General features: G+C 42.4%; 3 protein-coding genes across 4 annotated transcripts; all 3 read right to left on the bottom strand.

The window, feature by feature from the left end:
* Positions 1 to 1,115: 1,115 nt before the first annotated feature.
* On the bottom strand, positions 1,116 to 8,527 carry LOC136444197 (bone morphogenetic protein 8A-like). 2 transcript variants are annotated; one of them, XM_066441685.1, is made up of 7 exons: positions 7,904 to 8,527; positions 6,488 to 6,648; positions 6,030 to 6,173; positions 5,202 to 5,421; positions 3,478 to 3,580; positions 3,152 to 3,305; positions 1,116 to 2,638 (listed from the first exon to the last, which is right to left on the bottom strand). In XM_066441685.1, the coding sequence occupies exons 1-7, from the start codon at positions 8,238 to 8,240 to the stop codon at positions 2,489 to 2,491; spliced, it is 1,269 nt and encodes a 422-aa protein (XP_066297782.1). In that variant the 5' UTR covers positions 8,241 to 8,527; the 3' UTR covers positions 1,116 to 2,488. The 2 variants fall into 2 exon arrangements, with proteins under 2 accessions (XP_066297782.1, XP_066297780.1); XM_066441683.1 differs by having other exon boundaries at positions 6,476 to 6,648; positions 7,904 to 8,521.
* Positions 8,528 to 15,293: 6,766 nt separating this feature from the next.
* LOC136445164 (interferon-induced protein 44-like) lies at positions 15,294 to 19,660 on the bottom strand. Its single transcript, XM_066443033.1, has 7 exons — positions 19,123 to 19,660; positions 18,623 to 18,713; positions 17,592 to 17,790; positions 17,074 to 17,223; positions 16,698 to 16,869; positions 16,272 to 16,372; positions 15,294 to 16,025 (listed from the first exon to the last, which is right to left on the bottom strand). Exons 1-7 carry the CDS (start codon positions 19,658 to 19,660, stop codon positions 15,816 to 15,818), a joined length of 1,461 nt encoding a protein of 486 aa, XP_066299130.1. The 3' UTR covers positions 15,294 to 15,815.
* A 1,266-nt stretch (positions 19,661 to 20,926) lies between these two features.
* Positions 20,927 to 26,271, bottom strand: LOC136444196 (interferon-induced protein 44-like). Its single transcript, XM_066441682.1, has 8 exons — positions 26,141 to 26,271; positions 24,712 to 25,254; positions 24,441 to 24,528; positions 23,826 to 24,024; positions 23,143 to 23,292; positions 22,581 to 22,752; positions 22,158 to 22,258; positions 20,927 to 21,598 (listed from the first exon to the last, which is right to left on the bottom strand). Exons 2-8 carry the CDS (start codon positions 25,250 to 25,252, stop codon positions 21,389 to 21,391), a joined length of 1,461 nt encoding a protein of 486 aa, XP_066297779.1. The 5' UTR covers positions 25,253 to 25,254; positions 26,141 to 26,271; the 3' UTR covers positions 20,927 to 21,388.
* Between the last annotated feature and the right edge of the window lie 138 nt (positions 26,272 to 26,409).

Below are 26,409 nucleotides of genomic sequence, written 5' to 3'. Positions count from 1 at the left end.
GCGACTTATGCACAATCTGTGGCATAGAGTAAATATTTCGATAAATATATAAAATCCTTCAGAGATAATCAATTGAAAATATTTTTGAATTAGTGAAAAATATTCCACTACCTTTATCTCCCGCAATCCAAAATATAGTACTACGACGTGATGCTTTCAAACTTATCAACTAGCTCCCCTGAATCTTGACTACTACATACAGCGTAGACAAGTCCATATAAAGGCCGAAACTGTTTGAAATCAAAGCTACATCGATCCTTGACACGTTTGAGCGCTATCACTCCTCGTCCCTCCCTAGTGATAGAAACCACGTAATTTTTTTGACCCTTTGTCATCTGTAATAAGTATTATTGTTTAAAAAATTAGATTGCATTAAAAAAACATACAGTGCGGTCAGCTATAGTGGTCCCTTGATTTTAGATATTTTGATAGCCAAATTTGTGATTCAGATGAGATCTTGTGCTAACGTATACATAGCTGATGAAAATATATCTTTTCAAAGTTTGGCTTCAATTTTATAATTTCAACTCAATACAACACAATAAGCTAATCGTGATGAACTGATATAAGCCACTCTTTTTTAAGTGATAACTTTCATTATCAGATGTATTTTGAACCTTTAACATTAATTCGTTAAAATTGATAAAACTGTAATAGCTTTAGACCTTCTTCAACTGTTGGTACCAAAATATTACCATGTTGGGCTTGATTGATATCCCAAATGGTGAATGACATCCCCTTTTTTTTTTTCAAAATCAGAGGTAGCATCAAAATAGCATACTCCCGCTACCAAATCAGGCCATGTTGATTTGATTGTATGGATGACATCCGTGCGCACATCAAATTTCGTCCTTTAAAATGTTCAAAAAACGTTTTCGATTAAACTGTAACTCGAACGGCTTAGCAGCTGCAAAATAAGCAAAAATGAAGAATGTATTGTTCGGTGTGTTTAGTCATTTGTTCAACCTTCCAGACCACTTAGATTTCATAATGATTTTCAAACTTTTTTTCACACGCTCCCATCAGTTTTGGGGTTCACAGGGCTAGAGGATGTCATCCATATAATCGAATCAACATTGCCTAACATCTAAAGAAATGAACTAGACGAATCCAAATCAACTTGAAAAACAAAGCAAATATTTATTTGGTGACATTGTAGACAGGTTGTCTAATATATTTCGTAGAACCAATACATTGAATTAGTGTGACCAGTAATATTTCTATACACCTGCATGACTTTGTCTCTTTGTGATACATCCTATGCACGTGAGAGGTAGAAAATAGTTTCATTGTCATCAGTGTAGCATATATGCTGTATTTGGCGTGTACCATTTCTCGGACATCGTACTCTCCAAGCAGAGTCCGGCTGGTTTTTGACGTATTTTAGGCGTTTTTGTCAGCCTTTCTACTTTGTCATGTTTGGGTTGGTGAGACAAAAAAAGACATGACAAAATAGAAAGCCCGACAAAAACGCCTAGAAACACATCAAACACCAGTCGGGCCCACTCCTCTGCTTGGAGAGTAGGACACAGCGCAAATTTGAAAGCACAATATATTGTTTCTGAAAGCATGAGCACATTTCAAGTGTCAATACTACGACGAAAAAAACTCAGTCGGTCGAGTTCTTTCGTGAATGAATGCTAATTAAGTAATATCTTAGAATAATAACATTTGCACAACTCAAAGTAATCGTCTAAAGTCTGTTTCCAGCTAGCACAGCGTCTTGTAAGTCTCCTGAGAAGTTACTAACATGATGGTGCCATCCTGAGAAAAGTGCTTTAATTGCGCCAACTTCATTGGAGACAGCTGGAGTTTGAAATAACCCTGCCGTACAACTTCACTAAAATTTGCATTTCATGCAACACCATCCCCTACTGTACACAATGGTGATATATATTAATAAGAAAACTTCTTGAAAGAAAATTTATCCTGCCTTTTTCATCATTTCACTCAATCCAGATACAGTGAGTGTTCAACATGAACAATTACGATGACAGCCCTTGCTTTACAAGCAAATAGGACTAAATTCATTCCACAGATATCCATTTTCATTTGGGCTCAATTCCTCATTTAAAGGCAACCAAAGCAATATCAGGGCCTAAAATATGGAAATAAAAAAAAAGATTCTCAAATATTTATGGTAGTGACAGTTACTAACACTATCTAGCACATTTACGTAATGACGTCATACTTTGAGCATTTCAAAACCGCGCAAAAACGTGGCGTACAATGATTCCCTTAGTTTCGCGAGCCTACAAAAACCCCTGCGACGATTTTCAGTGAGTTCTCACATCACACCGGCGTCATATTTTTGCATGTTGGACGTCGCTATACATTGTGATAGTGTTGCTTGAACTAATCATGTATAGAAATTACTAGATAAATTGACTTTCAAAATCTGATTTTCGGGCCCTAATATTGCTTGGGTTGCACACGCTGATGGTTGCTGGGAAGTGCCATTTGTTCGTCAGGGGTGGTCAAGGGGTGTTCACACACACCCACAGGCCTCTGCGCGCATGCTGTTCATCTTCTGTACGACGTACGCGCCTGTCTTCTCCCGGTACAGCACGGAGATGGGGGACAGCTTGGTCGGGGCACAGCACGGCTTGGGCACGGAATGGTGCTTTGAAGGTTTGGCCTGGAAAAAAACACAACAGAAAATCTATAAGCGCACTGTAAGTATGTCCCCATACAAGAATATCATGAATCACCAGTGTCTCTTCATCATCATCTTGTCATGAGAGTATCACGGATGAACATCACCCTCCTCATCCAGTCCTCCCGGTCCTCCAAGAGATAACGCTAACAAGATTTCGACATCTCAAACCTACGTGAAATATTTTTGTGTGACATGTATTGTGTGGAAGTGTATTTTTGAAAAGCTACAAGATGTTCCGCTGCAATATCAGGGGAAGCCACCAGGAGGCCCGAAATCGCCCTTGAGGCCTTTGTTTTTCCCAGACCATACCCACGTACCAAATATCATGTGAATCTATCCATACCTTCTTGAGCTATACTAGCAAAAACATATGTTGAAACACAAACACAGACTCACACACAGTCACAACAAAATCATGCCTTTGTTATGGACGGTTACGTTGCAACGCTTTGCAAACGTCTCTAGACGACTGGCAGAGTAGAATTATTTTACCTGTCGGATGAGGTTCCTGAGGAAGGCGTGGTTACTGGCGTTGAGGTGCTTGGCGATGAGCGGGGTGGGGCATGTACCTGCGCAGTAGTTCGCCTTGTATCCGGTAGGGTGGACGATCCAACCGTTCCATTGCAGGTCCGCAAAATTCACCTGCCTGGAAGGAATTCGAAAGAAATGTCTTCATCATGAAAACAACTCAAACATTATAGAGAACTCAACTCATATCATCAGACCATACAGATCATATTCGTTTGTACGTTGATAGCCATATGCTAAGTCATATGAGATCTAATTCACAGGTCAGAGAAAATTACAGTTGGATTTACCATTCTCGCAGTCGACAGTCTCCTCTTGCCTGCGCTTCTCGCCTGGTCCGCTGGGAGGCGTCTTCGCTAGTCTGTACGGTATGGAGGACGGTATCGTTGGCGCCTGTTTGCAAGAAGCGAAAAAGAAGAACTGGTTAAACACTGGAGTGACGTGGCCATGACGTGAACGTTATCTTCTTCGACCATCTTTTGGTGGTATTGATGTAGAATGAAAACGATGGTAAGTTAGATAATTATAACCACGAATTTTTAAAGAATATTAATAAACCAACAGAAGCTGCATCCATGGTGGCCATTCCAGGATGAATCCGGGAACGACTAAGCCATGTATATAAAACGTTCCACAATTCAAACTTAATATTTAATGTATTGTAAAATATGATAAGGTTAAGAACGTTAATGATTGATTTATGTTAGTTGTCTGATCAACATTATCTGTATAATTTGTTGTTATGTATTTTATTCGATTGTGTGTAGAGGACTCCAGGAAGAATAGTTCAATGTAACTAATGGAGATTCCTAATAAACAAACAAACAAACAATTAAGCATCGTACTTGAAATGTTCTATATACGCAATTAGGTTTGGAAATGTGACAAGCTGATAGGCCTAGACAAAGAGCTGTTCCCCGACCTTTTTTTTCAATCCACATGTAGAAAATCTACCAAACCATAGAACTAGACATTCCTACAAACTTTCATTGTTTCCCTCCCTGTCAACATCGCAGAAAAGGAAGTCCCTTGTCCTCGGGTGTCCATTTTAGGAAACACAGAAGCAATATATGAAATGTAAACCGTTATATCAACGGACGCAGACACGACACTATCTTTCACAGACAAGACAACAACCGGCCGCTTATTGTATATCTTATCAGTGAGTCGCCAAGAGAAATGCTGACCGTATAAAGAGAACCGGCGATTCAGTGTATTATTGACAAGAATTATTATCGCCTGATGTAAACAGACTACAGAAGACCACCTAGACCAAGCCCTCCGGGAAAGGGGACGGTCATGGCCGCCCGGCCTTCCGGTGAGGGTCCGAAGCTTGGAACACAGCCGACAACACACACCTGTTGATTCTGTTGACGTCTTCATGAACATGTTTAAGTCGTTTGTCGGAAGATTGATGGATTCTAGTTTTTTTTTCATGGAAAACCATGTTTCGTGTGCTATGGCTATAGAGCGAATGATCTAGATAGCTAGTATTTACATTCTAAACAGAGACACAGAGTTGTAATCGTAAGTCACGGAAACAGAGTTTGTGTTTCGAGGAAATCCGGACATATAGACTTGGGCGTAGATTCTGTTATCTAGATTCCTGTAAAAGTCAGTCTAGATTCTTTCAGAACGCCTGGGTATAGACTTATCGTCTTCAAACTGGGTGATGCTAACAACTCTGTTTTTGTTTTTCTACAGTACTTTTGCCAACTGTAAACTTGATGTAGAAATACGACCAGTCGTGTCCTTGTCTGTTCTTTTATCTCATAAAGACTAGATAAGCCTGGCCTTGGTGCTGCTGACAGACGCTCTAGGCAGGACAACATTACATACCTACACATCCACTTGTCTATATCAAGCTTTCTTGAGGACAATTTTTTACGTTGCTATACATTGTGATAATGTTGTTTCAACTAACGATGTATAGAAATGACTAAATAAATTGACTTTCAAAATCCGATTTTCAGGCCCTTATATTGCTTGGGCTTCCTATCTATTATTATCTTACCTGTAGATGTATCTTCAAGGTGAACCTCTGACGTCTGCGCTTCCGGTCTGCCCTTTTGTGAGTCCCTCTGTTTCCGGTCTTTGGCTTTAGACTTGCGGCGATGCAGCAGCTCGGGCCGGTCCAGTCCGTAGTACAGCATCAGCGCCGGGCCGCGGCTCCCGTGGGACAGCTGGTACAGGTCCCGGAGGACGCGGGGACCCAGGTCACTACCACTCCTCGTCTGAACAATAAACAACAACAACATTAGCTTAAAAGTTCATCTGTGTTGGTTGAAGTCATTCTGAAACAAGTTTTAACTGCAATAAAAACATTTTTCATTCATTTCCTCGAGGCCATTTATTGACAATGACTGGTGTTGTACAGTCCAATTTTTGTGTGTTGGTAATTACTGTTGAAACTTGTTTTAAACAACATTATTTATCTATTGGTTTGGATGTTCAACAGGCAAAGCCATGACTGCCCAACTAGCCTATGGCTATTACAAAGGACTTGTCCTGCTGAAAAAGACGAGGCGTTACAAAGGAATTGGACATGGACAGCATAACAAAATTCTAAGTACATAAAAATTATTCTATATAAATGATCCATAACGTTATCATACGTATTTTTTGGAGTAGAAAACACAGAGGTACGTTTAGCAGGATATAATACAGAAGAACAGAGAACAACTTAGTTAAAGATCGACTAGAAAAATGACTGATTTTAACTTTATTATACAAAATTGAAACGTATGTAATCGGTGACTCATTCATGAGGTGTAACACAAATTCTACTATTCTAAGAATTGAAAACAAAACGATTTTATTAAGGACATGTCCACCAACTCACCGTGACTCTGATTTGGAAGCCAATGTCACTGACGTCCTGGGCGTGCCTTCTTGTCATCCAGGTCTTGACCGATTTGGCTACTCGAAATACGTCATAGCCGCGTTTCTTCAGCTTGGACGCTCGGAGAGTCTTCCACTCAAGGGCCTGGAAAAATAGCACAAGAGGGTGAGGAAGAAAGGTAGATAATATCTTATATCAATTTTCAAGTTTGACTTTTGAAGCGAAGGATGTAATGAAGTTATAGTGAAAATTAAAGGAAGACGGAAGTAAAACGAAAAACAAGTTATAATCTCATGTAGATATGATAGCCTGCAGTTTTATATTGGACAACCGAAGGTTGGGTGGATTTTCACCACGAAATAAGACAAATGTATATAAGAAAAAGAGCTGTAGGGATGCTGTGTACTTCTCTAAACAGCCAACAACAGTTCATAAACTTTCGTTACCTCTTCCCTGACCTTTCCGTCCTTGTCTATCTCATGGACAGCGACACGAAGTGGGTAATCGGGTGAACTGCGGCTGCGCCGGGTCAGCACAAGTTCAACGTAGGTCGGCATCTCCTTCCGGTCCAGATCAGCCAACCGGAAGTTGAGAAACCCGCTGTGAACTTTCGAAGTTCCTGTGAAACAAGAGTTGATAAATCTTGATTAGCATCACGTAGTACAGTGCTTACAAACACTCCGGAAGGGGTTAGAAAAACGATTTCCAATGTGTTTCTGTGTCTTCTCGTGGGCTCAATATTCGACCAATCACAACACAACAGAACGAAAATTGAAATCGACTTGGTATTGTCAAGGGGCCATTTTGTAAGAAGGGACGGGGGTATCTGAAACGGGAAGTTTCTTTTTCTAAACGAAGGTTGACTTGTATCACAGGCAGGTGTTCTCCGCGTGTCAACTATTTCCCCCCACGCTGAGACAATGACATATATGTCGTTATCAGCAGCCGTGACTAGCCGCTATGGTCCATGGGGGACGAGATGTACTTGAGCTTTGACAACCATGATTGAGCGGATCCCTGTCTCATCCTTGATCCCCGACCGTCTAGCTAACACATTCAGAAAACAGCACATCGCCCTGTAACAGGTGGTTATCGTCAAAACTCAAATCATGAGTTTTTAGTTGTCGTTATTGTCTTTACCTAGAGTTTCAATTTCAGTTCACAAAATGCGTTCAACTCATATAAGGCGCGTTGCAGTCCCATATCCCTTGCTTTCGACGCTATTTAAAAATCGCTAATAGATTAGATTACAGCACCCTACATACCCTTATGAGTGAATCTTTGTTATAAAACTAGTTCTTACTTTCATAGATGAGCAATGTTGCAATGGTTGTAGGTATTAGAACACAAATGTGCATGGCTACTGCATTTCCAAACAGACTCCCGGTTTTTGATGGCGGTTGAAATGGCACGGTATTCACTTATTCCTTGCTCGGTCGCTCAAGTTCACAGCACAAACGTTCAAACCTTCAGCGGTTATTATAATCAGAAAGTTTATCGTAATGTTTATCAGATTTTTCACAAGAATGCCAAGGAAACAAACGTCTTATAATTCATTCCTAGTGGTCTATAATGATAAAAACCTAGGTGGTTTACAAGCCTTGCGCTGCACACGCCACGCCTTTTGTCATCGGGGTCTTGTCATAGCCTCCAACTAGACTGCACACAAGTTGAAAGCAATTTGGAACAAATTTCAGACATAGCAAACTAAAACAGCGGCTCAAAACGTGCGCGGTTCTGACGGAAACGCCGTTCGGAAGACTCTAGGTCAAAAACCTCGTCAAAACAAAACAAGACAGTCCGTACTATATAAGACTATGCCATGCGATCAATACTGAGATCAAACAAGTTTCCTGGATAAGGAGACTTCTTACCGGGCTCGGGGCTGAAGGTCCTTATTCTGAAGATGGTCTGGGCGCCTTCCATGCCGGGCTGGTCGGGATGCGGGGCGCTCTGTCCCGCCTGCAGGTCCGAGTCCTCCTCGAGCCTCTTCTCGAAGTTCTTGTACACGTACAACAGGTACCTGGGCGGAGTGGCGCTCCTTCTCTCCCTCGCTGGCTGCTCGCTGGACCCCAGGTTCAAGATTCGCTCGAAGACTTGCCTCCCCTCGCCGGCGGCAGACGCCGCAGGTGCCGCCCGGGACGTGCAGACGGCGAGGAGGGAGAAAAGCGGGAAGGCGGCGAGCAACATGCTTCTGGTGAACCGATACATGATGTTACAGTCAGGTGAGAACTTTGCGGCGCGAACGGACGGTCGTGGCACGGGTTCACCTTCAGCGGACAAGACAGTTGTGTGCTTCTAACACTGTTCTCGGAGGTGTGACTGCAGCCTGTGACCACAAGCCGAGTTATATATTCATCCATTCTCACCCCCCATGCTACGCGCGCGGTGTCACCATCCATTCACCATTGTACAAGGTCACTCTTGTTTTGTGTGCCACTCTACGTTGAGCTAACCCACGCGCGCTTTGGACGCCATGAACAAGCTGATGCCAAGCGCTTAACAGCGGCACTTGCAAAAGATCCAACACGAACTAAAACAATAGTGCGCTGATTAGCTTTGTTCAAAAGAAAAACAAGATAAAAAAGAAAGAAAAATGCAAACTTGATGTACCTTTTGCGAGAATCTATCAGCTTAACCTTGACGGAGCGATAGTTGAAGGCATGCCTACTCCAGGTGCCTAGAACGTGAAATTGTCGGTCTTATCTTTGCTATAAATTACCTTAGGTGACATTCCTTAGCGATAGACTTGATTAGATATATAGCTAGATGACGAAACATTTTAGGGCAGGGGTTTAGGAAGCAAATTGACAAGTGCATTTCGTTGTAGCAGTCGAAGTTTTAAAAAAACCCATAAGAGCACTACTACTCTCTATCTGTGTGTAACTTTAACATTCTGTCGACATCCCTCTATAATTCACAAAAAAAAGTTTCTGCAAATAACCAATTGTTAGGATTGTTAAACCACTACCTCGGATTGACCGATGTTTCAAAAACTTTTAAAAATTGTGCCTGTTTCTATAGTAGATTTCTTTTATCCGCATGCACGCGGAAACTAGTCTGTGTGGTTCCTATTTCATCCATTCTCACCCCCCATGCTACGCGCGCGGTGTCACCATCCATTCACCATTGTACAAGGTCACTCTTGTTTTGTGTGCCACTCTACGTTGAGCTAACCCACGCGCGCTTTGGACGCCATGAACAAGCTGATGCCAAGCGCTTAACAGCGGCACTTGCAAAAGATCCAACACGAACTAAAACAATAGTGAGCTGATTAGCTTTGTTCAAAAGAAAAACAAGATAAAAAAGAAAGAAAAATGCAAACTTGATGTACCTTTTGCGAGAATCTATCAGCTTAACCTTGACGGAGCGATAGTTGAAGGCATGCCTACTCCAGGTGCCTAGAACGTGAAATTGTCGGTCTTATCTTTGCTATAAATTACCTTAGGTGACATTCCTTAGCGATAGACTTGATTAGATATATAGCTAGATGACGAAACATTTTAGGGCAGGGGTTTAGGAAGCAAATTGACAAGTGCATTTCGTTGTAGCAGTCGAAGTTTTAAAAAAACCCATAAGAGCACTACTACTCTCTATCTGTGTGTAACTTTAACATTCTGTCGACATCCCTCTATAATTCACAAAAAAAAGTTTCTGCAAATAACCAATTGTTAGGATTGTTAAACCACTACCTCGGATTGACCGATGTTTCAAAAACTTTTAAAAATTGTGCCTGTTTCTATAGTAGATTTCTTTTATCCGCATGCACGCGGAAACTAGTCTGTGTGGTTCCTATTTAGTTTGCCGGGACTATAATTGGAGCCCCGGTAAACTAACTAGGGTGGCACCCAGGGTATGTAAAAACGAAGGAAAAATAAAACATGATGTTATAAAATATGTATATATATCCTGTCATTCTGGAGAGTAGAAACACAGTAAACCGATATTCCCATTTTCCATCATTTGGATTGTCATTCATAACAAAATAATGTATCCGTTTTCATGTCTTTCTTAATCATAACATTACGAACAAAAAACATTGATGTGTCAAGTTGAAAAGTGTTCATTTGTCACACCAGCTTCGCAGGCACGCGGCGCGACAGAAGCTGGCTAATACATGTGTACCAAGAATATCATGAATGTACATTGTGGTCGGCTGCTAATAACTCACTCCCCCATTTCTAACTACATGTACATGTAACCTCCATTAAAACATTAATCCGCCAGGTTACATAAATCTGCCACTTTGAAAAACGATGGGTTCTAGTGCAGCACTCTTCTGTATGCACAGTTTAGATATACAGGAGTGCATTATGATACAGGGGGGCGTTAGGTTGGAGATCTGTTTAGACGTATCTTTGCAGGGTGGCGGAATTATGTACCCTGGTGGTATTATGTTAGCAGATGTTACATGCATTTACCAAACCTCACAAGGCCATTACGAGCGGAAGGGGGAGGGGGGTAAATATGCCGTGTATGTATTGCACCTGTGCGGGGCAACAGCGTGCACCGGCATTTTGCGTGGTGGTTTGACTCGGGTCTCTACTGGGGGTAGTGACCTCCACTGATTTCGGATGTCCCTTACACCCCGGTATCAAGGTCACGGCGATAACGCTGAGATTGACGCACTTGAAACGTGAAAAAAATAAAGTTAAAAAGCTGCACACGTTGAATACGGTGACGATCATAATACTTACTGGACGCTGGGTAGCATTAGTAAATGTTTCAGAAAAAACAGTATAGTATGCTATATGAAATAGTATGGAGTCTTTTGTTGAGAAAACACCTTCATATAATGACATAGACACTAAAACTTGAAGATATCATTGCGTTGAATTTGGTTAGTAGCTATTTTTGGTAGAAGTTCCGATCCAGTTTAGTAAAGCATTAGGCCAGACATGTACAGGTATTGATCTAGAACCCCTCTTATTCTTCGGTCCCATTTCCTATCCGGGGCCCGGCCGGGCAGCTTGTGGGAACGAAAAATATAATATAAAAGACAACTAAAGACAAAATGTAAAAAAATACTCCTAACCATATATTTTGTATTTTCTTGATATGCATTTTTTTTATTTTTCGTTTTCGCAAACAGCCCGGCCGGGCCCCGGATTGGAAATGGGACCGAAGCATAACTCAGCATCATCACCTCCCTGTAAAATATAGACAGACAAGGCAAGCACATTAGCATATATTTTCTCATTCATCAATAAGAGAAATTTTCGAGGAACTGAGTTTTGAGGTAAGCACAGCAATCTGAATGATGATTCCTCTTAGATAAGCCTTCCTCAAATCGTTGACTAACCTTATATAGCCCACACGATGGTGTCTAAATATTGTCTGAAAAGAGGGCGTTTTCAACACTTTTGAAGGTCCTACGAATGAAATAGATCACACATCTTCCCCAAATAGCCTCAATGTTTACTATACTCTAGTCTCACTCAACATTATCCACACGTAGGGGGCTATACCTTCCGTGATCGCATCCAAATGTTTCACATTTTTTGGAACATATTGACATTCTCTCCGGATGGGCTACTTGATACTGGAATGGTGGGAAAGTTTCATGTTTGGAGCGAACCAAGGTTAAAAACATCCGGAACAAGAGTTGTTTTTAGATCAACATGGAGCTTCTCACTTCTGTTCTTCATACCGATATAACACGTGATGACCATGCTGAGGTAGCCTCCCTCGCAGCCTTCTTGGGACGCTGGCGTTTATTTTTTGGGGGTAGGGATGATTCACGATTTTATGCACCAGGCTCTTATGCCGGGAAGGTCGTGCCTATAGAAGGCACAGACACGATCTCCCCGGTATAAGTATCTGGCCTATATTTTGAAAATCACGAATCAGCACTCCCCCCCAAAATAAACGCCAGCGTCCCAAGAAGGTAGAACCAGAGACCCTCAGGATGAAGCATACAAAACTGAAAACCTCCGAAAGACTTGAAAAAATAGACGTTAAAGCGACGTTGTTTCAAAAGTTGCAAACAGTCAAACAAACAGTCTTTTATGCATAACCTTTATATGACTAAACTGCACATGTACATTTTTCAGTAGTTCAGTGTAATGGATGAAAAGTTGACTTTCACAATTGCAATATAAAGTGTATAGTACTCCCGACAGATATAAATTGAAAGTGAAATATTTGTCATATTTTGTTGACACAATGTTCAGATAGTACACAATGGCTATCTATGTTTCAGGGAATATTTAGACTGGTTTTAATTTATCTGATATGCTTATAGGGATCTAGACAATACACCATGTCGACTTTTTTTACACCAAGAATCTCACGCTGCCGGCGTAGGTCCTACGTATGGGGTTAAGGTATGATGTTGGGCCCATTGCTACACTACACAAATTAAGCCAATAGAAAGTACAATGATATTAATGATAAACTATATCCTTACGCATGTTTATTATTGGACAATCGCACATGCACAGTATCGCTATGTTATTGGGCATTTCAACGGCCTCACACGACTGGAAAAGATTCGCACCGTCCTTTCGGATGGGGACGTATGACCGTCGGTCCCGTGTACGAGGGAGCTTCTGGCGTCAAACCTATGCACGTAAAACAAAACCAACAAACTTGTCCAGAAGAGTAGGGGTGACCCGGTGTGCTTGGCTAAAATACGCAAGCTGGAGCGAAGCCGCATTACACTAATACTTAACGAAAAAGCGCCATGCGCAGTCCTCAGTCTGAGGTCGCCCGATGTACCCTTACCTTACTAAGCGTCTCAAGGTTGAACACTGTGCGCATGTCAGTGAGTTTACCGTAGGCTACTTTACTCCATGTGCACCTGGTCTCTCACAGCCTTCAACTTCCATGTTCTATCTATTTTTATCTAAACATACAAACGAAAATACACGATAAGCGATACGCGGCACCGGTTCTATGGTTCCAACAGCCGGAAAACATTCCGCTCACAATCAGATAGCAAGGTTCTCGTACCACCTTCTTGGAAATTTCGAGAAGCCAGCACCTTGAACATATATGCAGCATGTTATACATGCACGCCGCAGTCACGAAGTAGGAACGCTGCAGGTATCGTAGGAGCGTCTGCGCAAACAGTCGTTGCCATTTGAAACGGTCGATGCCATATGACACATCGCAGAACGCTGCGCACTCCGTCAACAGCGTGATGTTTCGTGGCGTCGAGGATCAGGTTTTAGAATTAGGGTTTTTGACCCAGGTTTGAACCCATGCTGGTGCACTGTCTTTTTTCACTAATTTCCTTTCCACATTTCATGATTCTGTCGTACAATATTGTAATTGAATTGGAATGGAAATAGTTGACTGGGTCATTCTAATACATTTCAGATAATTTGTCAATAAGGTGTAATGCCAAAATCCATAATCATCGTCCTTTACACATTCAAGGTAATATTTCTGCTGTTGTTAACTAAGAGGAAGGCCATGAGACGATACATGAATAAACTGGTTAGATATTTCTCAATTAAAGTAACAGAGAGGCTTTTACAGAAACTTGTGTATGTGCTGCCATTGCCTTGTCTCAGCAATACCGCATTGCCTTTGAAATGTGTCATCTACTAACATAATTCCACCAGGGTACATAATTCCGCCACCTTGAAAAGACTTGTCCAAGCATATCTCCAAACCAAATTTCCCCAGTATAATGCACTCCTGTATATCAAAACTGTACATGCCTGGGGGTGCTGCACTAGAGATCTCTCAAAACCATTGTTTTTGAAAGTGGCGGATTTATGTAACCCGGCGGTTTAATGTTAATGAAGGTTATTACTTTTTTACTCTGCTATTCCCTTATTACGTAGTGCCACTTTCGGCCCATCCTAATGTTCTGTAACGTTGGTCTACTGACACACAGTTATGTGATGTTTTGTCATCTTAAAGTTGTTCAACAATGGCGCTTTTTTAAGAGAACAAGACAGTGCCAAAACTTGTTGGGGATTGGGTAGCCGGAGGGGTCAACAGTGCAACGTCAAGGCAACTGCATACGTGCAAAACTACGGATCCTCACACAACTAGAGTTCAGTAGGAACATAAGTCACAAACACTAGGTGGTATATGTTGTCTCACAAACTGTTCTCAGCCAGAGGTGGCCATGAATTTCGGTTTCAAGCACACGATCTTGCAGACACATTGTTGATCTTGATTGTTTAATAAAATAGAGCGGCGGACGTGTTAAGACATTTGTTGAAAAGTCATGGATGATCAGTACATCTGTATATGAAAATAGACAAGTTTACAGCTTATTGATTTGTGTAGGGATAAGCCCCAGTGTAGAGTAGGTAAAAAATAATCACGAGACGATATCACGAAGCGTGTACTTTACTAGTCTAGAATTGTATAGAGACTGCATATTAGTATATAAAATTGGTGTGTTTTGCCTTGAGGATGTTTCTTGATCCAAGAAATAGATGTAGATGAACAAGTTGGTTCGAAAGATTGCAAGATCACGTGAGAGTATGTTCAATACGAGACACAGCTGGCATGCCGCACTATCAGCCAAACGTTGATTGAAAATTCTTCGGTGCGGTGCAAAGCCTGACAAGATGCTGGGAAGGACGCAGGTGTCGCTAGCGGGGGTTCCCCTTGCAAGGTCGCAGAACACAGTATTTCTCCGCAATAGTTGTTCGGGTATAAAGTAGCCTGTGTTTACACAAGCTCTCGGCCGGAGGTTACTGACCCCCACCCCTAGGGGGATGGCGGTCACAGGGCCGGCTGGTCCCTAGGAGCGCGATTCGTCAGGCTAGGGTATAAAGTAGTGCATTACAGTACTTGAAAAAGCCGTAGTTATTCTTCTGGACACGTCATCGAGGCCAAAACTGTGGTGAATTGTAGAGGAATACGTCAGTTTTAAAGACCGTACGACTTGGATTGCGATTTTTGTTCGGTCGGCTTGAATTCGCGCCTGAATATTGTTACCGCCAATTTCTGTGCGTCTGCTGCAATATGATGACCTCCACTGGGCGTCAAATAAAAGCGGCGTTTAAAAGAGAACGAGCCGGCAAATTTAATCTCATTTTCACATATTTTGTAGATTTTTCCCTGAAGTCAAACACAACAGTATCTCGTACCTTGCTTGTGCACCCTAATATGAATTTATAAGCGGCGAAGCTTCTCACTTTGGGGTCCTTAACCATGTAAATCCCTATATAGGCAAAAAACTGTGGTCTGCGACCACAAGGGAGGGGACATACCATGCGGTTTTAGATGGTACTGGTAGGAGAAGAGTCGAGAAACATTGTCAAAATGAAGCTCAGTCTGACTACATTTGGATCAAAGTGGTGTACAGATTTTACTAAATTACAGTACAAGATAAAGTGACGGAGAATCACAAGTTAGGAATTAGATAATGAAAAAAATGAACTACAGAGTATACATCTATAACGTTAGTATAGACACTACATCTACTTCTACATCTATATCTTGGGGTCTATACGGTGTCTAGAACACTGTCGAACAACTAAGTCTTTTTCATCATTTTGAATGGGCAAATTGTAAATATAGATTAGTTAGTCACCCCAAGTGAGTTGAGTTTGGTGGAGAACGTAGAGGATTATTACCTGTAATATGATACATTGAACATTTACTAATAATGTGAAAAGTCACAAAATAATACAAAGCAGACAATACCTAGTTGTTGATACTGACTGACGAGCTTGCCTGACTAACATATGCGGCCCGCCCGACTCAGACCGGGCCATCAGCCCCCTGACAGCGAGAGATTGTGTAACACGTAACAAGTAGTTAGTCAGGCTCGTATATAGATTTCTGCATCTACACTTAACCATGTTAACGTCACTCCTTAACGTTGAGTTTCTCGAGGTTTTCTGTGGCCAGGGCTTCGTAATGCTCGTCCAGATAGTCATCTGCGAAGCCGAGAATCTGCGCCAGGGCGGACAGCGCCAGGATGTCGATCTTGTTGTCCAGGGACGTCTGTTTGGAGTAGTTCTGCACGGGGAAGATGTGGTACTCCGGTAGGCCCAGCTTCTCACTCACCTCCTGCACCTAGGGTCCAAACAAGATGGTGTTAGGGCTTCGACGCTTCGTCAGATGAAGAATCATATTCATATAATCCCAGAACTTCAGCCATCCCTACAGAATCACGATGAGCCTGCTACACGGTAAACCAATGTGAGGTCATCGGCAGGTCAAAACAAGATGGCGTTAGAGCTTCGACGCTTCGTCAAATAAAGAATAATATAATCCACGCAACTTCAACAATCCCTACAGAATCATAATGGACCAACCCACCTTCTCTAAGATGAACCTGCTACGGTAGACCAAAGTGAGATCGTCGGCGACAAATTCACACGCTTTATCGATCTTGGTCAGCAAGACCACACAAGGAATACCTGTAATGTAGAACCCAGTAAAGAAACACAAAATTAGGAAAAATTAACCGCATTGGAACGTTAATCAAGAGAATGCATGAAAATGCACAATGGCGTTGGAAGACATTCGCTATTGAGAACCCAACTTGCAATAGACCTCTTGCCAATTACGGCGGCCATTTTTAAGTTCCCGGGGTCAGCTCGGGGTCATGCACCAAAGTGAGGCTCAGGTTGGTGTGAGCCTATAATAAGCCTCTATTGCAATATAGACTATAAAATAACATTTGTACGGACATCTTCACTTTAGACAGGCCACACAGGAAAGGAATCTGCTTGTAGATCTTACCCCGCTTAAGTGCTTTGTTGTAGATGGTTTTGATCTTGTCCATGGCGCCCTGTGGCATGACGCTGATGTTACAGATGTCCAGGGCCAGAGCCAAACAGTGGGTACGGTCCTTCATACCGGCCATGTTCTTAAACCCAGGGGTGGTAGGGGAGATGCTGACGGCCGCATTAAACTGTTCAAAACAACAGACGGATGCTTAGATTATCCATTGATCTAAGTACTACTTTATGATGGCTTCCGGTGAAATACTAGTACTTATGACCTGTACTCCTTAGCCATGAGTCGTCAAATGGCTACAACCTAACATCGCACAATGCATGGTAGCTGGATATACATTAAGGGTAACTAACATTAAGAATACGAAAAAAGTATGTACCTGGTACTTGTTGGGTACGTTGCCGTCCAGCAGGTAGGGCAGATCGTCCAGGTCCAGCCCTGCGTTGGCCTCTTCTAAGCCCATGGTGTCACACAGGCGGAAGCACAGCGTCTCACCATTGCGTTCCCCACGCACCTCGTAGGTTCGATACTGATAATGCATTTTTAAAGATAGATGTAACGTTAGCATTTGGTTGTAGTTTCCAGAATTGTTTCTATTAACATGCTTCTTTTATGAAGCCTTCGTTTGAGCTATAGCTATCTAATGGAAATAACACTTGGTGACAAGATATGTACACAAAGGAAAATACATGTATTCAGATTCTTACTATATTTTTCTTGTCGATAATAGTACATACATTTGTAACTACTTAACACCTTTTGTAATTGTTTACACTATATCATAAGATGTATTATTGCACACATTTGAGATGGATGGACTGGGATTCTGAATTAATGTTCGGATCGAATCTTCATCACATTAGTCCGTCTCTTCCCGGTAGTTCTAACTGACCATACCCTGGTGGTGAGGCTGTGCGGCTGGCTGCCCGCCATGGCCTGGCTGGACACACGGCCCTTGTAGATGGAGTTGATGGTGTTGAAGAAGCTGGATTTCCCAGAACCCACCTGTCCGACCAGCAGGACGTTCACCTGGCTAACGGACATACATGACCTCGGCTTGTACGCAGCTACCTGCTGCTTCAGCCGTCCTCGTTCCCTGTGTGAGTAATAACAGTGAAGTGCGTGTTGTTACCTTCGCCAAGAAGGTTGTTTTGGGTAGCATTTGTATGTATCTGTGTAGAAGACCAGCATAACTCGAGCAGGCCTGGATGGATTGTTTTGATATTTGGTATGTGGATAGGTCTTCATGAGAACGGGAAATGATTAGATCTAGGGCCCCCTAGTGGCGTGTTACGGTACTGCATCGGAACTTTCTGTTTTGATATCTCGTGTTCTGCACATGCTTTGGTCCTGCCTTGGTCTCTGTAGTGGTAGTTAGCTACAGAGAGTAGGTGGTATAGGTTTGGGTCCCCTACAGACTTGTTTTAACTGAAGGAGCAGGTTTTGCTTCAGACTTTGAAAGGGAATACCTCAAGAAGAGCTTGATGGATATCATGATGGCCCTCATTTGCATAATTGATGATAAATGTTAGCATAACCTTCTTTGTTAAACTCATACTTTGGGTAACTTCTGTTATTTGGGTGGGGAAGATGATCAACTGGTATGATTTATAATTGATGAGAAGCACTCATAATACGTCAGCGAAGTCATGAGGTCGTGGAACTCTAGTTGATGCTTCTAACACCACCTTAGAAATATCGATATTAGTCTAAACATCTAATTTGATTGTCTCTTCTTTCTGCAGCAACAATAGTCATCAGTACTCATAAACACACCACCGATCATCATAAAAACAGAAAAAGAAACACGCAACAGAACTCATGTAAGCTAGTTCATTAGAAAAGATTAATAACAAGGTAAAGGGTGACTATATGCATCTAGAAGTTAGATTTTAGTTATTTGTCACTCCTCACTCCTTGTCACTTACTCGTCACTCCACTGAACTTTCCTCCACTCTTTTTCTTTCTGCAGCATCTTTTCCTTCACTGGGATCTCCATCTTCCCTTGCCTCTTTATCTCTGTAAAAGGATCAAAACAGACTGAGCCACTGCTTCTTGTGTACCACTGGAAACAATTGTCAACTGTGATGGTGACATCTATGTTTTGTTCACCTCTATAACCAATAGGACGCCTGTACCCGGTATCCCCAAAACACGACAAGTCATAAAAGAACGTACTTGCGTCACAACATGCACTGCCGTCGGAGGACATCCAAACGCAAAACCTTTAGGTGAATCCAATACTTCTCAAATATCTGAAGGAGTTAAGTTACAGTTGATAATGAGAGCTGACATACCCTGACACTTTAACTTGTTTGAAAATGGCTGATACTTTTGACGATGTTTTTCTATACAGAATTATGGAATCAGACGATTACCGATCTGACAGAAACTCTAACTTAACTCAAGAGCATGCTTACATACTCACTTCCAATGGAGTACACCTCTACGTCGAGGAAGTCGAGATCGGCTCCACAAAAACTGTTGACGTTGTGCCCCATCCCAGCGCCGTAAGTGTTGCCAAGGTTGCCCTGCCCGTTGGTGCCGACAAAATTTCCATTATTCGCTGGGAAGTTGCCATTGAAGGTCAAGAAGTCGTGACCACGACCGAAAGAAGGGCCATAACTCTGATGGTCATGAAGACAATGCCCCGAGCCGTCTGATGGAAACTTCAAAGGATCGAATTTGTTGGCGTTAGAAAGACAGAAGAGGAAAGAATCCGGGGCTTGAACCCAGCCACCCCGGCTGGTCCACGATTCACTCGCGTACCCCCCAAACACCCATCCAGTCGCGTTATATGCGACTGTGACTGTAGGGCCCTTATTGTTACAGCGTTGGTGGAACTTTTGAGGATTGTAGCCCTGTGTGGAGGCTTTGAACAGAAGCTCAAAACCTGCATCAGGTTTGTTCAACCACTCCCGCAGTTGATCCTCGTCCTGTTCAGTCAGACGCTTCCGCAGAGCCATCCTGTGCCGGAATAACGAACCGTTGAACAATATGAAGTCTAATCTTAACACTGTTAACCTTTCAGTGAACTTGTATACGATGTATTACAGTATACAGTATTATAGTATACAAGTTCGCCAAAGGGTTGCTAATCAGAGATGTGCGTCAAAGCTGAAAATTTCAGCCATCAACAGCACAAATGTGAAGGGCCATAAAGCCAACCCGTCGACGGCGTCTGTGAAAATGACGCCATTCTAAAATAGTGTCCCATAACTAGTCTCAGTTTTAACTCCATCCTATAGGCCTAGTAGGCGCTTTCCTACACCGGACATGTTGAATAATGAGCACGGAAATAAAGTTATACCGTTTTTTTTTTTTTTTTACCAAAGGAGGAAAGTATCATTCGAAAATGTCGCAAATAATTCACTTTGTACATAAGCTACAATCCATACAGGCAGAGGTATAAGTTGCCCGGACTTTAGACTTTAGCATATTATAAGATCTGTTATTCAATGGTAGTACAAGTAGCTCGTGATTAGCATGTGATCAGGTCTGTTATACATACAATGGTAGCTCACGATTTGCACTACATGATCCTACATACCTGATCTTAGTTCGCGCGTGTTGTACGTTTTTTTTACAGGAAAGGTCGTTTCAGACTTGAAACTGCACAGAAGATCTTAAGACTTTAGTTTAAACTATGCGAAAATGCAGAATTGGAAGGTCCCGTTTAGTTTCGATGACGTTTCAGGAAGGTGGAAGTTGAGTCCCGTGGCATCATGGGACCGTGAACCCGGAAGTTATATATACTTATAGTGTAAAGAGCTGCGAACGACACCAACTGATGGTTTCTGTAGGGGTTAAAGTCTTTAAAACGTCTTTTACAGCCAACATGAAGATCTTGATAGAACCATTATTCGTTTTCTTATTTCTTATTGTAAAAGCATTTGATCCGCAATACAGCATGCTTGTAACCGAACACCATGAGTAAATGAGTATAACATTTACCATTAGTGACTTGTACTATGATTTGAGCCCTCCCTTTACCTAAATGGGCTGGTATAGTCGTCGATTTTTGGATTTTGTGTGGAAAGCGTTTTGATCGATCCGGTTAGCCAGGGAAGGACACAGGGTTCCCGTGACAAGGGAGGGGACATACCATGCGGTTTTAGCAGGTACTGGAAAGTTGAGAAGGTGATAGTAGGAGAAGAGTCGAGAAATATTGTCAAAATGAAGCTCAGTCTTACTACATTCGGATCAATGTGGTGTATAGATTTTACTCAACTGTCACTGAGGTCAAGTGACGGAGAATCGAAAGTTTAAACGTAGATTAGAAAAAGGAAGAATGTCTACGGCTATACTGTAGGTATAGACTCTACATCCGCATCTACATCTACATCTTGGAGCATATACGGTGTTTAGAATACTGTCATTCTGATTGGTTAAATTTCGAATGGTTAAATATAGCTAATCACCTCAAGTGAGTTAAGTTCGGTGTAGAACAGAACGTAGGGATAATTACCTGTAACATGATACATTAACATTCACCAAAAATGTGAAAAGTCACCAAATGATACAAAGCAGACTAAACCTTTTGGTTGATACTGACTGACTAGCTTGCCTGACTAACATATGCATCGCGGCCCGCCCGACTCAGACCAGGCCATCAGCCACCTGACAGTGACAGATTGTGTGACACATGCTAACAAGTCAGGCTCGTATGTAGATTTCTGCATCAACACTTAACGTTACTCCTTGACGTTGAGTTTCTCGAGGTTTTCTGTGGCCAGGGCTTCGTAGTGCTCGTCCAGATAGTCGTCTGCGAAGCCGAGAATCTGCGCCAGGGCGGAAAGGGCTAGGATGTCGATCTTGTTGTCCAGGGACGTCTGTTTGGAGTAGTTCTGCACGGGGAAGATGTGGTACTCCGGTAGGCCCAGCTTCTCACTCACCTCCTGCACCTACAGTAGGTTGAAACAAGATGACGTTAGTTGTAAGTTTTATTGCAAGTTCATGCCCGTGGGCTAATTGCAAATACATTTTAGAAATATAGGGAAAACCAGTGATGTGACAGTGAACTGTGACTGACTTTGTTGTGACAATAGACTACTAAATACGACTTTTGGCTATATCTAGCTAGACAAGCTGGGTTTGACTTTTTTTTTGGAGGCAGTGGAAGACAAAAGTCTTTTTCTAGAATTTGTGGGTTTTGTGATCTTAAGAGGATAGTGGATTTCTGTTCATCCGTGAATGTGTAAAAATTAGGGTACTTCGTGATAATTTCATTTAAGCAATTCGGTTCTTTCTTTATGGTTAACTAGGCTGGATATAAAATGTGTCTCGTCTTCCACCGCTTTGGACGTACATTTAGTGACAAAATTTAGTACATTTATCATCAAGGAGCTGTTTCAATCAGCCACCCCTTCAGAATCACAATAAACTGCTGTAACAGTTTAGTGACCAATTCGGCAAGGAGGTTTTATCAAAGGATTTTGATAAAACCTCTTTGCAGTAAACCACCTTCTCTAAGATGAACCTGCTACGGTAGACCAAGGTGAGGTCATCGGCGACAAATTCGCACGCTTTGTCAACCTTGGTCAGCAAAACCACGGAAGGAATACCTGTAATAATAGAATCCAGTGGAGAAACACAAAATTAGGAAAAATTGGAAAAATTAACCGTATGTGGAACGCTCATCAAGAGAATGCATGAAAATGCACAATGGCGTTGGAAGGCATTCACTATTGAGAACCCAACTTGCTAATTACGGCGGCCATTTTGAATTTCCCGGGGTCAGCTCGGGGTCATGCACCAAAGTGAGGCTCAGGTTGGTGTGAGCCTATAATAAGCCTCTATTGAAACATAGACTATAAAACAACATTTGTACGGACATCTTCACTTCAGACAGGCCACACAGGAGAGGAATCTGCTTGTAGATCTTACCCCGCTTGAGCGCTTTGTTGTAGATGGTTTTGATCTTGTCCATGGCGCCCTGCGGCATGACGCTGATGTTACAGATGTCCAGGGCCAGAGCCACACAATGGGTACGGTCCTTCATACCGGCCATGTTCTTAAACCCAGGCGTGGCCGGGGAGATGTTGACGGCAGCGTTGAACTGTTCAAAACAACATACGTTTTCATAATTCAAGCACCGACGCTGTGGTATGAACAATATCTAATCAAAGTATCGGGAGACTATCACAAACTGGTAGACCGTACGTAGGACGACGACATTTTCAACGCAGATGTAAATGTTTAGAATTGATTTGTTTTAGGGCAAAGGCAAAACAAATCCATTGATCTACTTCCTGTTGAGTTCCCCTTTGGATACTCGTTATTGGATGTTTAGAGACGCTTTGTATACTGGTTACACACTAACATCGTAGAATTGTAGCGAAATACAAACGGGTTTTTAACTTTTAGCACACTGAAGTAGCCGTTTTGTACCCAATTCCCTATTGGTTACAGAGTTAGGCAGCAGGGAGAAGGTTAAGGAAGTACTCACCTGGTACCTGTCGGGTACGTTGCCGTCCAACAGGTAGGGCAGATCGTCCAGGTCCAGCCCTGTATTGGCGTCCTCCAGACCCATGGTGTCACACAGACGGAAACACAGGGTCTCACCATTGCGTTCTCCACGTACCTCATAGGTCCGGTACTAATGATGCAATTTAAAAGTAGATTTTACATTTCACTGATCATAATTCTCAGATTTTAATTCCCCAAATTGTTTCTATTGACATGCTACTTTCATGAAGCCATCGTGATATGCCTATTGAATGTACAGAGAACAATTTACTGCGACATGATGAGGGGGAACTTAAAAATTAAAGGAAATCTTTTCAAATTTGTATAAAATATGATTTTCTTCTTGTCGATAGCCCTTTTCATAATTTCATTTCGTTATTGTTTAAACAGCTTTCATCCAATCAGAGGCTCATCTTGTGCAAAAGGTAGCTGGGAAGCTATCAACCAATCAGGTTACTGGTTACGTCTTACATCGCTACTTTGGGTTCCGAGTAAAATAACGGCTGTTTGCGCCAAATAAGGCTAGCTCGTTAATCATCCATGAGCAACTGTCAGTCACGTCGCCAGAAGCCAGAATACGGGCTTGGAATAGCAGGGCCGATGCGGGAGGTAACGTACCGAGCGAGTTGGGCCTGTTGAGGAGGGTGTTTTAACTAAACGTACCCTGGTAGTGAGGCTGTGCGGCTGGCTGCCCGCCATGGCCTGGCTGGACACGCGGCCCTTGTAGATGGAGTTGATGGTGTTGAAGAAGCTGGACTTCCCAGAACCCACCTGTCCGACCAGCAGGACGTTCACCTGGCTCACGGACAAACAGGGCCGCGGCTTGTACCCAGCTACCCGCTGCTTTAGCCGCTCTCGTTCCCTGGGTGAGGAAAAGATAACAATGAAGTACGTGTTTTTAATGCTTTCTTATGCAACGTTAGAAATGCTTATATCAGGCCTAACTAGTTTTTACTTATGTCTCCTTGCAGTATTAGCAATAGTCAACATTGTAAGCGATCACGTAGTATGCAAGAATGAAATTTGCTCAATGCATGCTACCAATATAACAGAGCTAGAATAACCAAAAAGTACGCATACCTGAAAAGGTAATAAATGCCTGTACAATTCCTGGAATTCTTGCGCACAATACTATAATATTAGGCTCGCTCCCTGAACGTCGCCAAAATGACAAAACAACGTGTAACACAAAAATTGAGTAAAATATTATACAGAAAAGAATTTACAGCACAGCAAATGATTGATTGCGTATTGTCAGACATTGACCAATGAACGTACTCGTCACTCCACTGGACTTTCCTCCACTCTTTTCCTTCCTGAAGCATCTTTTTCTCGATGGGATCTCCATCATCTTTTGCCTCTCTCTCTGTAAAAAAAAAGGTATAAAAATGAGCTTCCGTACCAACTATAGTGAGATCCCTTAAGCATGTTAGCATGTTATACCTTTAGAATCAGAATTATGGTATGATCGATGTGATCACCTATTGCAGGCAATTGGTAATCTGCCAATAACTGAAACGAGAGAAAATCATGTTATTTGCATACTCACTTCCAATGGAGTAAACCTCTACGTCGAGGAAGTTGAGATTAGATCCACAAAAACTGGCGGCATTGTGCCCCATCCCGGTGCCGTAAGTGTTACCAAGGTTGCCCTGTCCACCGGCGGCGACAAAATTGCCATTATTCGCAGGGTATGTACCAATAAATGCCGCGAAGTCGTGACCACCGCCGAAAGTAGGGCCATAACCCTGATGGTCATACATGCAATGCCCCGAGGTACCGTTAGATGGAAACTTCAAAGGATCGAATTTGTTGGCGTTAGAGAGCCGGAAGAGGAACGAATCCTTGGATAGAAAGTATGCGTTTCGGCTGGTCCACGAGTCACTTGCGTACCCCCCAAACACCCAGCCAGTCGCGTTATATGCGACCGTGACGGTTGGACCCTTGTTATTACACAGCTGGTGGAAGGTGGTAGAATTGTAGCCCTGTGTGGAGGCTTTGAACAGGAGCTCAAAACCTGCATCAGGCTTGTTCAACCACTCCCGCAACTGATCCTCGTCTTCTTCGGTCAACCGCTTCCTCAGAGCCATTTCTACAAGGGCACAGCGAACAGAAAAATGGCAAGTTAACTAGAAAGGCAACATTTTCAATAAAATGCATGTTCCCCTCCCATTACCTACACCTCAAATATGACATCCTTAGCATGTACCGTTAAAGGGAATTATGAAGTTTCTGCATGAATAATGGGAAGGAGATCCTCATTAGCATAATTTATGTCCAGGTGTATTCACTTTTCCTAAAGGTAAGCATTTACCGTAAGGGAAGTACAAGTTTGTGTATAAATTATGCAAATGAAGTCCTCGTTAGCATAATCTATTCCAGATGTATTCACCTTTCCTAAAGGTACCTACACTTCAAATATGACATCCGTAGCTTTGACGAAGAAGAAGACCAGGGAAGAACAGGCAAAAACAGTATATTCCCTCCCTACAGGAGGGGAATACAATAAGTTACAGGTTTCGTATACAAGGTCGTCAAATGGTAGCTCGGGGAATATATCGGGATGTGCGCCAAAGCTAAACATTTCAACGAACAAACAGCACAGATATGGTTACTGTAACGCTAGCAGCGCAATACCGGAGAAGACATGAGATGGGGGAAATGACTCAGAGTGATGAACAAGGCTTTCTCCAGCTATATAGAATCAACGGGAAGATTTGCAAAGGTGATTGAGGGGGTCCCAGAGACCAGAGTGTCAGTTTCACACCACAAGTTTCGGTGATTAATGTACACGTTACGTATACCTACTAGCAAGGAGACATATAACCCCCTCGCTACTAGCCACTTTAAGTTCAAGGTTTATAACGTTATATATCAACCCCTAGAGGTAAGCCAAGAGGTATTTCCTTAGAAGTGGTACATCATGTTTGTCATCAGATCTGTTGTACACCTAACGTTACATATCAACGTACGCGTACCTGATCTTAGGTCTCGTGTGTTAGGCTTCTCAAGCGGTTCGTTTGAGACTCAAAACTGTTCAGAAGATCTGAGACTCCAAACCATATGCGGAACTGAAAGATCCCGTTAGTTTCGATGACGTTGCAGGAAGTTGTGACCTCCACCTCAAGCAGAGCATCATGGGACCGTGAACCCGGAAGTTAGTGTGAATGAGTTCTGGACGACACCAGCAGGTCTGTTCAGGGTTAAAGTCTTAAAAAATATCTACAAGCAAACATATGGATACCAA

The sequence above is a fragment of the Branchiostoma lanceolatum genome, chromosome 11 (genome assembly GCF_035083965.1).
Source record: "Branchiostoma lanceolatum isolate klBraLanc5 chromosome 11, klBraLanc5.hap2, whole genome shotgun sequence".
Lineage (NCBI taxonomy): Eukaryota > Metazoa > Chordata > Leptocardii > Amphioxiformes > Branchiostomatidae > Branchiostoma > Branchiostoma lanceolatum.
Note: the sequence above shows the minus strand (reverse complement) of the source record. Positions and strands in the feature narration are given on the sequence as shown.